The sequence below is a fragment of the Leucoraja erinacea genome, chromosome 24 (genome assembly GCF_028641065.1).
Source record: "Leucoraja erinacea ecotype New England chromosome 24, Leri_hhj_1, whole genome shotgun sequence".
Classification (NCBI taxonomy): Eukaryota; Metazoa; Chordata; class Chondrichthyes; order Rajiformes; family Rajidae; genus Leucoraja; species Leucoraja erinaceus.
The window spans coordinates 24,197,984-24,217,492 of NC_073400.1; the positions used below are offsets into that span (position 1 = coordinate 24,197,984).

A 19,509-nucleotide genomic window follows, 5' to 3' on the forward strand; every position below is an offset into this window, starting at 1 on the left:
AAGGCAGGAGAATGGGGCTGTGAGGGGAAAATAGATCAACCAAGCCATGATTGAATGGCAGAGTTGACTTGATGGGCTGAATGGCCTAATACTGCTCCTCTGTCTTGTGGTCTTGAAAGGGATGACGTGGAATGTGGTCAAAAGGAGAGCCATCCGTGGAAAGTCTGGAAAACGTGCACCATGTTTACATTGCATAATATTCGATGAAACTGCACGCAAAACTCATGCTCCCACGCCATTGTCATGATTTTCGGGTGATGTCAATGTTACAAACTTCCCGTTTGTTGCCTTAACACACGTGCATTTTGGATGTCCTAGAATGGAAGGAGAAATTGAGAGTAGGGGATATCATCTTTGCAAGAGGCAGGTTGGGAGGAGGTGTAATCTAGATAACTGTGGGAGTCGGTAGGTTTGTAGTACTTTGCTTTGGTAGACAAAAATGCTGGAGAAACTCAGCGGGTGAGGCAGCATCTATGGAGCGAAGGAAATAGGCAACGTTTCGGGCCGAAACCCTTCTTCAGACTTGCTTTGTTCAATCACCCCTTCCCCTCTCTTAAGGCTGAGAGATATATTCACCATAGCCCCAACATTACAAACCTGTAAAAGATGACCTAATATAAACCACACATCTTCTGAAACCATCCATGTCCAGCAAAGGTCCTGCAGTACTATCTTTCCTATCAAACAGAAACAAACCTCTAAAATCAATGAGCATTGAAATAACACTAGTTCTAAATAGGGGGTTTCCCATTGATTTTTAACAAAAAGCATTAGCTGGGTCACCAGGCTCAAATTAGCTATGATGATGTCAAAGCAGTAATGCATAAAGACTGATAGCAAGAACTGCCTGTTCTGCACATTCTATCATGTGCGAGTGATTCTAATAAGTTCCACTATGTGGACTTGTTGACAGACAGGCGAGCTGCATTTAATTTGTGCGTTCACAAACTGCAAATAAAATTGGAACCAAGCCAACACGGTAGCAATGAGAAACGAGGAACATATAGGCCAGTTCAGATTCAAAATCTAGTAGGAGTGTTACCACACAGATGAAAGAACCTAGAACAGCACGTACAGGAACAGGCCCCTCAGTCCAAGATGTCATGATGCCAAGTTAAACTAAACTCCTCTGCCAGCAAGTGATCCATATCTTATAGAAACTTATAGAAACGTACAAAATTCTTAAGGGGTTGGACAGGCTGGATGCAGGAAGATTATTCCCGATGTTGGGGAAGTCCAGAACTAGGGGTCACAGTTTAAGGATAAGAGGGAAGTCTTTTAGGACCGAGATGAGAAAATCTTTTTTTTACACAGAGAGTGGTGAATCTGTGGAATTCTCTGCCACAGAAGGTAGTTGAGGCCAGTTCATTGGCTATATTTAAGAGGGAGTTAGATGTGGCCCTTGTGGCTAAAGGGATCAGGGGGTATGGAGAGAAGGCGGGGATGGGATACCGAGTTGGATGATCAGCCATGATCATATTGAATGGCGGTGCAGGCTTGAAGGGCAGAATGGCCTACTCCTGCACCTATTTTCTATGTTTCTATATCCCTCCATTCCCAGCATATCCATGTGCCCATCGAAAAGCCTCTTCAATGCCACTATCATGTTTTGCTGAACTTCCACCCCAGGCAGAACGTTACAGGCACCCATCACTCTGTGTAAAGAAAAACCTCGCACATCTCTCACTTTAAATATATGCCCGCTAGTATTTTACATTTCCACTCTGGGAAAAATATTCTGATTGCTTACCATTACTATGACTCTCATAATTGTTATAAATTTCTATCAGGTCTTCCCTTAGAAGACTCAAGAGAAAACAATCCAAGTTTCATTGAAGGAATCTTTGGAAAACCTTAATGGTCTTCAAGAGACCCAACACTTCCTTGATCTGAAACAGCCTTTGAATATCAGTACACCCCACGCTGATCTCCCTATTCTCCATGTCCTTCTCCTAAATTAATACCAACGCAGACACGTAGACATTTCGTTGTCTAATGCATTTCGTTGTCTAATGCATTTTGTTGTCTCTGTACTGTACACTGACAATGACAATTAAATTGAATCTGAATCTGACACGAGATCTTAAGACAGAGCAAAATTAGGCTATTTGACCCTTGGGTCTGCTCCGCTATTTGATCTTGACTAATCTATTTTTCTCTCTCAACCACTCCCACCTTCTCCCCATTACCTTTGATGTCCTTACTAATCAAGAACCAATCAATCTCTGCTTTTAAAAAACCCAATGACTTGGCCTCCACAGCCATCTGTGGCAACGAATTCCGTAGATTGACCACCGTCATCTCCATTGTAAAGATATGTCCTTTTATGCTGAGACTGCGCCCTCTGCTCCTAGACTAATCATTTTGTAGCTTGCATACATCCTTTGACTCTAAGCATAGATTCCCTGAGGCTGATGAAGGGTCCTGACCAGAAGCGTCACCTATCCATGTTCTACAGAGATGCTGCCTGACCAGCTGGGTTATTCTAGCACTTTGTGCATTGATTTGTAAACCAGCATCTTCTGTGCCTTGTATCCATAAATCCCCTTCTTTATCCTGAAGTAGTCCAACCCTCTCCTCTGTTTTCCTCTTCTCTTTTTGTATGTAAGTATGTAATTCTTTTATTTCATCCCTCTTATCCAGGACATCTCATTGTCCTTTTCAGTCCTCCTAATTCCGGCTTGAGTTCTTTCCCGTTTTCTTTATATTCATCACTATAAACCACAGCACCACAGTAATTGTGTTGCTGCCTTACAGCACCAGGACTACATGGTATGGAGTTTGTACGTTCTCCTTGTGACCACGTGGGTTTTCTCCAGGTGCTCCGGTTTCCCCCACATTCCAAAGTCGTATTGGTTTGTAGGTTAATTGGTTTCTGTACTGGGACCCACAATCAATCTGAAGAAAGGTCCCGACCCGAAACGTTGTCTGTTCATTCCCTCCACAGATGGCGATGATCCAGCGAGTTCCTCCAGCACTTGGGTTTTGCTTAGGATTCCAGTAGCTGCAGTTCCCTGTGCCCCAATGGTCTAACTACATTCTAATGCTAGAGGAAAACCTAAAAACAGCTATAGTCAGGGAAATAAAGATCAAAGAAGTTCTGCCTAACCCCATTGAATATACAGGTAAACTGTAGTTTTCCCTATCACAACAATTGGCACCTCCTAAAGTTTCTATTTAAACATTTCAATGGATAATTTAACTATTTAAAAAGTTGATCTCTCAAAAGCACCAGGTATTACGTGGTGGTGTGTGCAAATCATAAATTGTCGGCCGTGCAATCCTTGGAGAATCAAATGCGATCAAGTGTCAATCCTTTTGCGGCCACTGAGATGCTATTTGACCCACTGAGTTCCTCTCGAATGCTGTTTTATTTTCCAGATTTCTGCATCTGCTATTCTTCGTGTCTCAGGTGAGAACGCTATTGAAGCACGCAATCCCGCGCATCAATCCAGCCGGGACAAATACACTTCTTCAAAACTCCCGGCTCTGATATTTGGCTAAGCATCGCGCTCCTTTTAGTCTAGAATCTAGAATGCAGCACTCAAAAGAAAGATGAAAGCACACAAGGTATATAATAGGATGATAAAGATTATAGGACTATGAGGAACAAAGGAGGGAATAAATAGGTGTTTTCTTCTGGTATGATGGAATGAATGGCCTTCTGTGCCCATATTATTCAGTGATTATTCCTCTTGTTTTTTTTAATATCAGTGATATACAGAGGCTATCAATTTATCAAAATTAAAGAAAAAAAACTGCAGTGCTAATAAAGTAAAAACAGGGAATGCTGGAAATGCAACAGGTAGGGCCTGCTGTGAGCAGGGGAACAGAGTTAAACATTACTGATTGAAGATATGCTTCTATTGTCTCCTTATGGGCATTTTCCATTCCAATTGATATCAATGTTGCAGCTACAGCACTCCATAATTTACATGTGGCCTGGGTGAAAGCAAGTTTATGAACACAGGAAAGGAACATAATATTCTACACATTCAGTGGGAGAATTGTGGCAGGTGAAGGGTGATGAGGAACCATGCCGAAATATGCTTGCGGGTATGGCTAATAAAAATAATTGCTACCTGTATTTACACAGTACCTTTCACATAATAAAATAACCCAAAGCACTTCACAGAAGCATGATTGAACAATATTTGAATACAGGTGCAGGCACTTCAGTCAACGAGGGAACAATTAAGATAATGGGCAATCATGAAGTCACTATTGGAGTAGGGGATCGGTGGGTGCAACACTGTACATTGAAAGAGTTAACAAAGATAGCAAAGAGTGGGATGGAAAGGTTAGAAAAACAAAGATGAGCATCTTACAAATTGATGCTTTTTTAAATTGTAAAATACAGCATGGAAATAGGCCCTTTATCCGTGTAGTCCAAGGATTGCATGGCCTACAATTTATGATTTGCATACATCACCATGCTAGTTCGACTTTCAGAACCACTCCCTACATACTAGGGGCAATTTACAGGGGCCAATTAACTTACAAATCCTCATGTCTTTGGGATGTGGGAAAAAAACAGACCACGCAGAGGAAACCCATACGGTCACAGAAAGAATATGAAAACGTCACACAGATAGCACCCAAGGATTGAACCTGGGTCTCTGCCGTTATGAGTTAGCAGCTCTATCAGTTGTGCCATTATCTTATTTAACCAACACCCAATGTGGGTCTGCAAGCATAAGGGTAAACAGTATTTGATGCCAGCTAGGACAGCAGAGGTAAGTGATTCATTTGATGGAAGAAAACAGCAGAGGCAGCTGAACGGATGGTTCAAAGTAGATCATGAGGATCTCATGTGGTGTTACACATGCATTCTAGGATAATCCTGGACTAGCAAACTGTTTCAACAGATGAAAGCAGTGCTTTGTGTGCTCTGGCATTTCTGGCAATGTTAACCTGCAGTTCTGGAATAGATAGGATAGATGCACAGTCTTTTGCCCAGAGTAGAGGAATTAAGAACCAGAGGATGTAGGTTTATGGTGAGAGGGGGAAAAACCATAATAGCACCCCGAGGGGCAACTTTTTCAGAGAGGTTGGTAAATGGAACGAGCTGCCAGAGGAGGTAGTTGAAGCAGGGACTATAACAACATTTCAGGGAAAGGTTTATAGGCAATAGACAATAGGTGCAGGAGTAGAATAGAATAGTTTCTTTATTGTCATTGTAACATGAACCATGTACAACAAAATTTAAAAAAAAAAAAAAATCTTTGGCCCTTCGAGCCAGCATCGCCATTTAATGTGACATTGACTGATCATCCCCAATCAGTACCCCGTTCCTGCCTTCTCCCCATATCCCTTGACTCCACTATTTTTAAGAGCCCTATCTAGCTCTCTCTTGAAAGCATCAAGAGAACCTGCCTCCACTGCCCTCTGAGGCAGAGAATTCCACACTCACCACTCTCTGTGAGAAAAAGTGTTTCTTCATCTCCGTTTTAAATGGCTTACTCCTTATTCTTAAACTGTGGCCCCTGGTTCTGGATTCCCCCAACATCGGGAACATGTTTCCTGCGTCCAGCATGTCCAAACCCTTAACAATCTTATATGTTTCAATAAGATACCCTCTCATCCTTCTAAACTCCAGAGTTTACAAGCCCAGCTGCTCCATTCTCTCAGCATATGACAGTCCCACCATCCCAGGAATTAACCTTGTAAACCTACGCTGCACTCCCTCAATAGCAAGAATGTCCTTCCTCAAATTAGGGGACCAAAACTGCACACAATACTCCAGGTGTGGTCTCACTAGGGCTCTGTACAACTACAGAAGGACCTCTTTGCCCCTATATTCAATTCCTCTTGTTATAAAGGCCAGCATGCCATTCGCTTTCTTCACTGCCTGTTGTACCTGCATGCTTACTTTCATAGACTGATGTACAAGGACCCCCAGATCCCGTTGTACCTCCCCTTTTCCCAACTTGACGCCATTTAAATAGTAATCTGCCTTCCTGTTTTTGATACCAAAGTGGATAACCTCACATCTATACGCATTAAACTTCACCTGCCATGCATCTGCCCACTCCCCCAACCTGTCCAAGTCACCCTGCATTCTCATAGCGTCCTCCTCACAGTTCACAGATATGGGCCAAACACAGGCAGATGGGACCAGTGTAGAAGGAGCATCTTGGTTGGCATGGACAAGTTGGGCCAAAGGGCCTGTTTCCATGCTGTATGACCCCATGACTAACATGAAAGCTAATAGGGTTGGAAGGGGCATTGGTGGGCAACAATCATTAAAAAAAAGTGATCAGGGATGAATTTAATATATCTGATATGCTGAGATTAGCAAGGCTGTGGATGGACCTGAATATAGGCTATCTGGAGAGAGTCTATTTAAGGGCAGGAGGGCAACAAGTGCAGAGGAAAGACAACACATTCTATTGAGATAGACTTGGCAATTTTCAAGAATAAGATGATCTTTTGATGTAAAGAATGAGGGAGGAAAGAAATGGAAATATGCCATGAAGAAAATATTTATGGTACGTGCTTGGTCAATAGAAAATGAGGATGTTAAATGAAAGGGAGGAGAGATGGAACGGTGAAAAGGAAAAAAATATGTGGGGTAAAAGATCAAAGTGATTGAGGCAAGTGATGGAAGGTAAAGCCAGTGTGGCAGGAAGTGTTTAAAAAAGACAGTAAGAGCTTCTACATTTATATACAAATGAATTCCTTTTTGACAAAGCCAACTGTAATTACTCTGGGGAATAAAGAACTGGTCGAGGCATTAAAATATGTTTTGCATCTGTCTTCACTTTAGAGGACATAATAAATGTGGCAGAAATGGAGGGGAAATTAGGATCCAAATGACAATGATGAATTTAAGGTAATTAATAGTACCAGTGAAAAAATCTGAGAAAATACTGGAGAAGCTAGAGACTAAAATCACAATAAATCCACTGGACCCGTTTTCCAACATCCCAGGGTTAGTGATGAACACTGCCATTAAGGAAAGAGAGAGACAAAGTAGGGAACTACAGATGGACATAAGCCGTTGGAAAAATATTGAATTCGATTTTTAAGTATATGGTAACGATTATTTGGTATCTAGAGTCAGAGAGATACAGTATTGAAAAAGGCTCTTCAGTCCACACTAAGCACATAAACAACCCATTTACACTAATAGACGTCACTCTGTTTTATTTTTTTTAATTTAAACAGAATGCTAAAGCACCTTTTTGCCAGACCTTTGTTCGCTCCCATCTGGAATTGTGTCCAAGCTTGGCTCTCAAAATGATTCATAGAAATGTCATGAGTGTAATGTATAGTTTGCAAACCTTGAGATATAATAGTTGGGAACTCAATTTCTGGCCATATAAAGCATAGACTTTTGAAAATGTAATTGATGCAATGAAAATATCTCTATATTTGTACTTGTGTGAATTATATCCATCCATTAGAACAAAATGATTTACATTGAAATATTATTGGGAGATATTGGGAAATTCTTCATTTCACAAAGAGCTTTGGAATAATCACCAACTCATGCAAAATCATTGCAAACAATCAAAAGGGAGCTTAATTTGTTGGTTGAGTCTTATATTTAAGTGTAAGAAATACAGTGAGGATGTTTGGTGACATCTATTATGGTCATTATTCTCCTGGAAGTCATTGTGGATTGATTTGAGACTTTAGCAAGTTTTTCTGTTACATTTTGATTGTGATTACAATGTGTGTATTTTACATAATGTACTGAAAGAACACACAAAGACTTTTCAACTACATCTCCCATATCGTCAATCTCTACAAGCCAGAAGCAAAAATGCCATACATACGAACATCATGATCGCCAAGTTTTTTTATTCCACTAGTCAAACATCTTCATGACTTGGAAATAAAGTGACTTTCTTTCATTGCCTCTGGGACAAAACCCTGGAAATATTTTCCTAACAGCACCATATGGATCTCAGCACTACTGTAACAGTTGAAGGAGGATGCCTACCATTCTCTTCCAAATGAACTTGAGGTTACACAATGAATGCAAACCGTGCCAGCAATGCAACTTTCTTCAAATGAATAAATAATCGGCTGAGAAACACTTCAGGGTCAGCACATCCTGGGGATATGCAAGATATACTATAAATACAGGTTTCTCATTTCAATTATCCTGGTTGTTTATGGGACCCTGTAGTCTGTCATAGTCACTGGGGTAAGAATAGACATTGTATCTCAAGTAATTAATGGCATGTAATGCTTTCAGGTATTTTGCTAAATCGTCAAATAAATGAACATATTATATGTATACAGAGTGCAATTGGATATACAAGCTGCATCTTTGGATTATTGGCCCAGATTTTGAAGAATAACAATGGCAAAACTGTCAGCATTCACTCACTTTACCCCCACATAATTGACAGCAATTAGATGATTTGTGTGACTGTAGATGCAGAGTAGAAAAGTTGCTACTGGCAATGTGTCTCTCGTAACAGCCACTGGAACCCTTCACGGGAATCCACATGGAGTTCAGCATGGGAGAGGGAATTTGGGCTTAAGTACTCACCTGAGAATTCTGTGCAAGGAGTATTCTCCTCATGATCTTACAGGAATGTAGCTGGAAGAGCCTCGGGTAAGAGAGTGATTATATAGAAAGACATTTAGATGGGTGTTAGTTTAAAAATACTAAGAATTTTGAAAGCAAATCTTATGGCTTGCTAATTTAGATTTATTTGAATAGGTTCTTCATTGCAGATATGTAGCTTTAAAATTGAAATTGCAAGATTTTTTTTAACAGGTCTTGGAATGCCTTTGGCAAGTTCAGAATGTTTCCAATGGACAATCCTTGCTCTGATAAGGAGGTGGAAATCAGGAGCCTACATAAGTAAGTTTATTGGCCAGGTATTCACATACAAGGAATTTGCCTTGGTGCTCCACCCACAAGTAACAACATGACATACAGTGACAGTTACGAATGACTCAGAAACTAATAATAAAACATTAATGATAAAACACCATTGATCAAGCATGTGAACCAACAAAATACCAGATCAAAGGGAGGATACAGATTTTTGGTTGTTGAGTAGAACTTGTGGATAAAAACTGTTTTGATGTCTGGCTGTGGCAGCTTTGACAGTCCGGAGTCGCCTTCCAGAGGGAAGTGATTCAAAGAGTTTGTGGCCAGGGTGAGAGGGGTCAGAGATGATCTTGCCCGCTGGCTTCCTGGCCCTTGCAGTGTACAGTTCATCGATGGAGGGAAGGTTGCAGCCTCCAGGTGTCGTGCTTGGTGGCTGAGCCAAACCAGACCACGATGGAGAAGGTGCGAACAGACTACGATGGCCGTGTAGAATTGAACCATCATTGCCTGTGGCAGATTGTGCTTCCTCAGCTGCCGTAGGAAGTACATCCTCTGTTGTGCCTTTTTGACCATGGAGTCGATGGTAGCCCCCCACTTGAAGTCCTTGGAGATGATGGTTCCCAGGAACTATAGAGTCAACACACACCCACAGCTATCCTTCCCACTCATTTTTCTACCTCTCCTCTGTACACACTGATCACCTTCCTTCAATCCCTCTCTGTCTACCTAACACGGTCACCATTCCTTTAACTGTCCCTCTCAGTCTCTCTCCCTCAGGTCCTTCCTTCTTTAGAGTGTTTTATTGTCATGTGTCACATATATGTCATATATATATATATATATATGTGTGTGTGTGTGTGTGTACGAGTATCTGAATTCAGATTCCAGTTCCAAATCATTGAGCTAGAAAGTTTCAAGGTGAGATCAATGAGCTTGTCATCAACAAACTTCCAGATCCTGCAGTTCAGTTCTTCATCCTACTGTGTTTAGGCTGTAATAAGGTTTCAGAAAAAAAAACATACTAAACATTAATATCCTGAACAAAATTTTAAATACTTACTCATGATTGAATGACGGAGTAGACTTGATGGGCTGAATAGCCTAATCCTGCTCCTAGAACTTGTGAACTCTCAAGCTTCAACAACTACAAGCATTGGAATTCTCTCATGACCAATTTCTCAACATTTTCTTTAAGCACTCAATTCGAGACTACACTCGGCCAAGGCAAGGCATGCGAGTGGTAGAAAGGCTTTGGGGAGGCAGGAAGTTGACACATTCACAGCAGATAAACATTTTTCTTACCCGTTATTAGAATCCTTTTTAGAATCTTCTGGAAGATTCAGCCCTGGGCCCGATAATTGTTCAAGTATGCTGCAAGTGGACATTGACTACTATCTCATCTGAGAGTGCAATGGAAATAATCACTGGTGGCAAGTTGTAATTCTTTTTTAATAAACAGTGAAAAACAGTAGCTTGGAAAAAAAAGGGCACATTCTAACCTTGACTGAAAACAATTGTCGGACTGATTTATAATGTTACGCAAAGCTTAGTTTAGTTTAGAGATACAGCGTGGAAAAGGTCCTTTGGTCCATCGATTCTGCACCAACCAGCAATCAACCATACACTAGTTCTTTCCTTCATATTAGGAACAATTTACACAATCCAATGATTTGAATGAAATCCGGGGCACCCAGAGTATTGGAATCCGGACACCGAGAGAAAGCCCACGGGGTCACAGAGAGATCGTACAAACTCCATACAGATAGCACCGTAGTCGGGATCGAACCCAGCTCCCCAACACTGCAAGGCAGCAACTCTACCGCTGCACCACTATGCTGTAGGGCATTTCCTGACCATACAATGGAGATTTTGGATACTTTACTCTGTAAATGCTATTTTTAACCAAGGTGCCTGCCTCTGTATGGTTTACAAAATGAATTTTCTGACTGCACGTTTGCAGTGGACGTTCAACGTTCCAGTACATGTATACTGATCACATATATTACCAAACTGCATCTACTGTGATCACCTGCAGATCCAACAACTCCCTCATGTTATGTAGTAGGTTGTACTGTTTAAATAAAACCTTTAGCACAAAAAAGATTCACTATGTTACCTTTCACCATTCTGGAAAATATAGAATATCAATTAGTTTACCATTGCCACAGATATGTTGCAAGGAAAACATTGTAAGGTGGTGGAAAACTTTGGGAATTGTAGGCAGCGCTGCCAAGTTTTGTCAAAGCATTTCAGTATTCAAGTACCTGAAAATCAGTATTTTGCTGAGGAAATCAGTATTTTTACGCGGTTTCTGAAAAATGTTTTTTTTTTTTAAAATGTGCGGTCATGCACATGCAAGAGTACAAGAATGCATAACTTTGCGACCAATTGACACGTCTTCTACGCACCTTACTTGACACAGTGCATTCATTGCCATCTCTTTGTATACTGCTGTTTGAACGGCTGCTTCCTGCTTTTAACACCAGATGATGATGTAGAAGCCATTTTGGAAGCCTCCCTCTCCCTCCCTCGCTCTCTCCTTCCTCTTTCCCTCCCTCTGCCGCTCACCCTCCCACCCTCCAGCTGGGAGTGCTATTTTCAGAACCCATAGCGCTGTTCGTTCAAATTCCCACGCCTTCAACTGACAGCGATGTTTAAACCTGGAGCGACACAGGTAGATCAAAGCTTCCAGATCTTGAAATTTAACATACTAATAGATTTAATCTGCTATAATTTTTAGAGGTATAGTATAACTTTTTATATCCTTGTATTTTTTAAGCAGCAAGATGATACAGGGTCTGGCTGATTTTTTAAGAATCCGTATTTTACAAAGCAAATCCGTACATCCGTATTCCGATCGCATTTCCGTACAAAATAGGGAAAATCCATACTACTTGGCAGCTCTGTATAGGTTCCAGGTTGTCTTGACCAAGCATATTTACACATTACACAAATCACTGTACCTATCTGCATGGTTAAGAAATGTTAGTTTGAAGTTTAGATATTTTCACGTGGCTACAGTGATAAATAATAACGCACAAATGAATAATTCTCTGTTAAAATAGTCACCTTCCCTCTATTTGTGGCACAATGTTTTGTTTCACTTTGGGTGAAAGGGTAGGGGATATGTTTAGATTTATACATTTATTATTACATTTATTTTAATAATAACTTCTATTGTTATAACGATTTTCCTGCATGTATCTGTATACCAAAAATAAAGCTCAAAATAAAGTGAGATTAGAATGTGTAAAACAAATCATTAAAACATTCTCAACTTCAGGCAGAATTTATTGTTCATCCTTATTTATACTGATGACAATAATAAACCACAGTATACGGCATAAATGCTTAAAAGCCCTGTCCCACGGTACGAGTTCATTCCAAGAGCTCTCCCGAGTTTAAAAAAAATCAAACCCGTGGTAAGCACAGAGAATGAGCGTAGCGGGTAAGTCGGAGCTCGGGGACGTCCCTTACCGGCTCGTACCGCTAACGGCAGGTACTCGGGAAGACTCGCTAACGGTAAGCACAGGAAGACTCGTGAAGATTTTTCAACATGTTGAAAAATGTCCACAAGAGCCCCGAGTACCGACGAGTGGCCATTACCATAAATCTCCGAGTTCGAATCAGGGCAAACTTGGGAGAACTCTTGGAATGAACTCGTACCGTGGGACAGGGCTTTAAACATTGGACTAATTGTTATTTATTTTAAAGAAAACAATTGGTTAAGAGAAAGCATGGGACTTATAACAAATATATGTGCACTATTAATTTAGCATCAGGTTGAATTAGATGACAAATGTTTCACTTACCTGCTTTGACATCCATCAATTTCTTCATAAATACCACCTAGAATTCACGTTTGATTTGCAGATTTTCTGTACATCGCTTTCCTTTCTCTACATTTTAAGTTGGATTAGATTTCATCTTGATTTACAAAATTCCATTCAAATAATTATATTACCAGCTTATTTTACCTTTCCGTCCTCAAACCTCATTCTATGTAAACCTCTCACTGAGTTTTACCTAGAGTCATATCCATAAATGCTAGAGTTACCAATCCGATCACTGACTAAATCTTAGTTTACTTTAGAGATATAGCACGGAAACAGGCCCTTCGGCCCACTAAGCACCGATCCCCGCACATTAATACTATCCTACACTCGGGACAATTAAAAAAAAAAAACATTTACACCAGCCAATTCACCTACAAACCTGTACGTTTTGGGAGTGAAGGGAGGAAACCGAATGTTCTCAGAGAAAACCCATGCGGTCACGGGGTGAACATACAAACTCTGTCCTGTCAGCACCCACAACTCTACTGCTGTGCCACCGTGCTGCCCTTTTTACCTACAAAAGAGCAACTTTACTTACAAACAGAAAGGAAATGAATGATTACTTAATTTGATAATACAGATTAAAAGGATGAATGCTTCATAAAATAATTCTTAATGTAATAATAGCGCAAGACTGTTTGCTTAAATTTTTAATCTTATCTGATCAATCTGCATAATTTGTTATCCTATGACAAATAATTTGTTAAAATCCTTACCTTCTTTCAGTTATACCAATACAAACAATCTGATTGAGTGTCTTAGAACAATTAAACTCCACCATGAGAAACAGACTTTTGAGAAGGCAAAAATGGAAATTAAGTGCATTTTTTTGCACAGCCACTTTATTGTTAACTAAACAAATAAAAGCTAATTATTTAGCAGATCATATTCCATTCGAGTGCCTGAATAGGCAAGTGGCCAATGTCATCGTGGTACATATCCGATTTATTCTAAAAGCTGCTTATAAATTTAACATCAGCAAATGCACGGCTTTAAGGTGTTGTTCTTTTAACTTACACAGAACAGAGTCTATCACTAACTCTGCACATTGCACAGATAATGTACAAGTAATTAAAACCAGAAGCAACAGGAACTGGAAAAGCCCTTGTAGCCCCATAAGCATGCTCTGCAGTTCAACAAGATTATGGCTGACTCAACTTTTCTCAAATCCACTTTCCTGCACTTTTTCCCATTGCCATCAATTCGGCTCTTAAAAGTCTATCTCAGCATTGAATGTTTCAACGATTTACACAGCAGAGCTTCTATGGGAAGAAATTCCACAACATTTGAGAATAAATACTTCCTCATCTCAGTCTTAACAGAGTGCCTCTTATTCTAAGGCTCTGCACTCTGGTCTGAGACTCTTTGACGAGACAAAATATTTCCCAGCATTTGCTCTGTCATGCCCCCTTGAAATCGTATATGTTTCAATTTTATTGCCTCTCATTTTTCTAAACTCAAATTAGTATAGACCCAACCTCTAACCTTTGCTCATATGACAAATATTCCAAATCTGGTGTCTTGTATAACGGTGGCAAGACTTCTGACCCTCTTGGCTGACAAGGGCAGCATTCCATTCGCCTTCCCGATTATTTGCTGCACCTGAATGCCAGTTTTCTGTTTCCCATACACAAACTGCTTTATGCTACAGCATCCAACATCTCAACAATAGTGTTTGATTGTCCTTCCTTCCAAAGGGAACAACATCACATTTCCACATTATAGTCCCTTTGCCAACTTCTTAACCTTTCACTGGACCTCTCTGTGGACTGTGTTCTTTGCACAAATTATTTCCATTTACTTCTGTGCTGCAGCTTGATCACAATATAGTTGTTTCATTCCTCTAAATCATTAATAGCTCATGTAGATATCTACAGTCCCAACACTGATCCCTGAGGAACCATTGGTTACAGGATGCCAACCTGAAAATGACTTGGAACATAGAAGAGTACAGCACAGGAACTTGCCCTGCAACCAAAATATGTTCATGCCAAACATGATGCCTACCTAAACTGATTCTTTCTGCCTGCACGTGCTCCATATCTCTCCATCCCCAGCTTATTCATGTATCTAAAACTCCCTTAAACACTACTATCACATTTGCTCCCTGAGAGATAATCAATCTTCTATCCATATTATCTCCCATACTAGGTCATTTTTTGCACACACCTTTTGAAAAACCAGATCTAATACAATGCTTTAAAACCATCGATACGGAATGATCATAAATGCAACAATTGTAGTCAACCCCATTAAAAAAATCATGATCATAATAGTCCTTTATTAGCCAAGTATGTTTTGCAACATACGAGGAATTTGATTTGCCATACAGTCATACCAATAATGAGCAGAATAATTCCTCAGGACAATTATTTTTTAGATAAAACAGACACAAAAACTAATACACATAATAATCTTGCCTTTTCCAGTATTGTATGACATAGATGCTGCTTCCGACATTCACAGAACTCAAAAACACCAGTACCTTTGCTACCAGTTTCCACAGCTGTTCTCACATCTGAATCTCTGCCTCCATTTCAAGAAACAGTCAGTAACCAAAGTAAATTACAAATCCAGTCTCACACATCTATTTTGACTTCCAACGTATTTCAGCAAGGGTCCCATTCCATTCTCCCAGATTCAATCATATTAGTTCTGCACTAGTTCTTCCGTGATGCATGTTTGCTCTTAACTGTGCCTTACCCTCTGTGCCTCACAATGAAAATCTGCTATGCTTCCTGCTCTCTTCCCCCCAAGGGGGAAAAAAGGGGCCTGTTCCTTTTTATGGTTTTAGGAAAGGGGGGGGCTCCATTCCCTCCATGACTTTCTAGCACACCATTCCACCCCATTCCCATTTATAGCAAGAGATGCAGCATTTGTAACATTACATTCCACCATTCAGTGACCAAGCAGCCATTTCAGGTTAAGCAACAAGCCTTCTTCTTCTACTTGCGTTTGAGGCAGCAGAAGTTATGTAACTGTAGCCAGTTCAATGTGCTGTTGTCGAGGGCCATGAGCCTCCACCAGAGGGACGGAGGACAGCGCAGCCGAAAATGACGTGCTGCGCTGTTTGCTGGTCTGCTCCACACACGCAGGCTGCTGATGAACGCTGAAGCTTGGCGGGTGCGATACCTGCGAGCACCGGCAGAAGATCCATTGGAGTAGGGTGTAGGCAGCCGGTGATGATCCGTATGGTGTCGTTGAGGATGGCATCTAGCTTGCTAGTTTGAGCGCTGCGGCACCATGTTGGGGCGGCGTACTCAGCAACGCTGTACACGAGTGCAAGAGCACTGGTTTGGAGTGTAGATGTCCTGTCGCCCCATGACGATCCAGCCTAGCAATGCAGGAGGTTGTTCCGCGCCAAGACTTTAGCACAGAGAGCTTCAAGGTGTTGCTTGTAGGTCAGCTGCCGATCTAGTTTCACCCCGAGGTATGTAGGAAATGGGTTATAGGGTGGGGGTGACGCATTGAGGGTGACGGTTAGCTGGCGTTGAGCCTCCTTGTTGTTCAGGTGAAAGGCCATTGTAGTGGTTTTTGCCACACTCAGTTTTAGTCCCCAGGTCTTAAGGTTCATATCCGCTGAGAGCACATCCTCCATGTTTGACCAACTCCTGTCCGAGTGCAGTAGGTCCAGGTCATCTGCGTATCCATAGTGGCGCGAGGTCGTGCGTGGCAGATCGCCGATATTGAGATTGAAGTGCATGGGGGTACCGAGCCTTAGGAAATTCCGTTTCTTAGGCATCGCAGTTGGCTAGATTGTCCGTCGCTGGTGTTGAGTACAAAACTTCGGTTGGCAAGGATGTTGGCAAGAAACCGCACTAAATGACGGTCACGAATGGTGCGGAGCAGCTTCAAGATCAGGCCCTGGGTGCCACATTGTATCATAGGCGGCAGTGAGTTCCACCAGTGTGGGGCTCATGTTGACGACCTCCCCGTGGTGAGCCCTGTCAACTGACTTCAGTCAGGCGAACGACAACAAACAGAGACAGCAGCAGAAATAACAATGAACAAACAACAATAGCAACTTGCACTACTTTCAACTTAACCCATTTCTCTATAACGTGGCTGCATCCGTGTTGGATTCATCATCTGCAGATTGGGTGACTGCTTTGTAGGACACATCTGTCAACAAGGATGTTGTCTATCATTTTAATTATTCATCCCACTCTAATTCTGACCTCCATCTTTAGTCACCCATAGTATTTTAACGAAGCTTGATGCAAGCTCTAAGAACAGCACCTTATCTTCTGTCTGGGCACATGTCTGCATGCTACTAAAGTGAGTTCAGCTATTTTGGATAACCAGCCTTTACCAGAGTCAGAACTCGTCAGTACTGATGCAAGGTCAACCATCTGTAACCTTAATTTGTTTTTTGTTTTATCCTTTCACAGACTCGAGTGATTTTAAGAGTACTTCCAATGTTCTCATTTGTGTCAAGATTCCTAGCAGCTGCTTTTTTTTCAGTTTCTGCAAAGTTTTTCCTTCTGACTGCTTTCAGCCCTTTACACTCCTCCAGACAGATTAGCTATGATTAACTTGTATTCATTTCCCTCCCTCAGGTGGCACCGAATGCAATTGGACAACATTAGTCTCCACCCCGTCAGATATTCCCTTTGTTCTCTCCAACCTCCCTGCAGGTGCATGTTTTCTCACTTTTCCAGTTCTGATGACGGGTCATTGACCCGAAACGTTAAAACTTTGTTTTTCTTTCCGCAGATGTGGTCTGACCTGGTGAGCACTCGAACAGTGTTTGCATGTACAATCTTTTCAAGCCAGCATTTCTCATATTTAAAGGGGTGCAAAAAACGATTGTAAAAATATACAAAGTCTACAAACATAAACACCTCTACTTAACGTTATCTCGTTATAAATAACCGTCCAAATATTTACTGTAAACCCAGCATCAGTTGGTGCCAACTATACTATTCAAACTGCATATTTAGGGAGATCAAAGGAGGCCGATTATTAACGATTTTCTGCATCATCTGTACAATAAAACCTTAACCCATCTTTTAAACAAAAATCAGTTTCTTTAGCACAGCCTGACACTAAATCCTTGCACATCGCCATTTTGGGATTTTGACGGTAACACATTAGCCCATCGCGTTGCATGGCGGTGGATGAAGTTCATCACGTAGTACCCTGTCACTCTACCCGTCGGAATACAAAGCACAAAGAAACTACACAACCGCGCCAGTCGCCGAAGAACCTCCGTTAACGATCTGGACTCCTTTAAGCTCGCCTCCGAGCCAGACAAACTACACTTCCCGACCACCCGCGCGCGCTCAGGCGCCTGCGCAGTTGCTACCAACGGCACCTCCGCCGGCCAGGGAACCCAGAGGAGCAGCCGCGATGCACCCAGGGAATTGTAGTCGCATTCCAACGACCCGTCCTTGTTCTTCGACGGCCCGCGTCTGTTCGCGAAGACTCCAACTCCCAGGCTTCCCCGGGAACGAGCAGGCAAGCCATGGCGGCGGGTTGCTTGGTGGAATTGCAGGACCCCCCCTCTGGCGGGTAATTGCTTCGGCCTTCATTGTCTGTGAGGGAAGACAGCGAGTGAGAGAAAAAAAAATTTGAAAAAAAATAAAATTCGAATCGTTTTGTTTTTTTTTTTGGGGGGGGGGAAATATAATAGCCGCAAATTTTATATAACCATAAAAATTCGGAGCCGATGGAGAGAAAGGAACCGAGCTCCTGCCAAAACCCCCGGCCCTTTGAGAGAAAAAAAGCAGGCGAGGGACGGTGATAAGGAGATTAAAATCTCTTCCCCTCCCCCCCCACCCCCCCATCACAGGCTGGCAGGGTTGTTATAGGGAGAGCGGCGGAAAATATAGTCTCCCGGTGAATCGAACGGCGCGGGCCGAGCCGCCTCGCCTGCGAGCAGCTCGCTCGCTCGGGGAAGCTTTGCGCTCTCCCCTCTCTTGCCCGGCGCTCTCCCTCCTCCTCCTCCTCCTCACCGTCTCTTGTTTAATTCCCGTCGTGGCCAGCGATGGCTCGGGCGCCCGACTCTCCGGAGATGGGAGAGAAGAAATAGTAAAAAGAAGAACATACAGGATTCATTTACCTCCGGAGATCCCCCTCCGACCTTTTTTTTGGGGGGTTTATTATTTATTTGGGGGAGTTTTTTTTTCGTGTGTGTGTGTGTGCGAGAGAGGGATTATTATGGCCAAAACTCCGAGTAAAAGCGGCGGCTTGAGGACTGGCAGGAGTTTCCTGGATGAGCTGCGGCACTTTCACCGGAGTAAAGGGTAAAAAGAAATATATTCGGCAGAAAATAAATATAACTTTTAATGGAAAGGGGAGGGGGAGGGTGTATTAACCGTCTAAAATAATACAAGGGGAGGGACGAAATGTGTTGTTTTTATTCGGAGGCCTTTAAAGGCTTTCACTTGTCACTCGGTATCTGAACAGGCACCAAAGGCGACAGGGAATGGAAATTATTTCATTGTAAAGGATGAAATATGTTCACTTAAACTTTTTTTAAATGGTGAGGGAGGTCGAAGAGCAGAGGCTCGAGTATTAGTTGCCGTTGTTGCCTAGTTTTTGTCACCCTTTTTTGCCAACAGTGGTTCTTGGCAAGGGAATTAAATTTCATTCGAACTCTTTTTAAACAAAACTAAATCATTCGAATTACAATTTTAAATTCTGCGCAGTGTGGAGTTGTAATTATCTGTCAGGTTGAAGGGGGAGTGGCGGGGGGCTTCTGAATCGCTGAGAGTAGGAGGGATATTGAATTTTAAGCATACCGTTTCAATTTGATATAAAGTAGTTGCTTTATAATTTAGTCATGGGTTTGGATTTGACGCAAAAACCTGACCAACTTTTGAGACATCATTTGCAATAAGAGATTTTTGTACTTAAATACATGACGTT

At 41.8% G+C, this 19,509-nt stretch overlaps 1 protein-coding gene across 1 annotated transcript in view; it reads left to right on the forward strand.

The window, feature by feature from the left end:
* The first annotated feature begins 17,947 nt into the window (after positions 1-17,947).
* Positions 17,948-19,509, forward strand: part of LOC129708821 (AT-rich interactive domain-containing protein 2-like) — a 159,474-nt gene continuing 157,912 nt past the window's right edge. Inside the window, exon 1 of the mRNA XM_055654824.1 lies at positions 17,948-18,884. Within this exon, the coding sequence (XP_055510799.1) occupies positions 18,799-18,884 (86 nt within the window). The 5' untranslated portion in view covers positions 17,948-18,798. The remainder of the gene's footprint in view (positions 18,885-19,509) is intronic.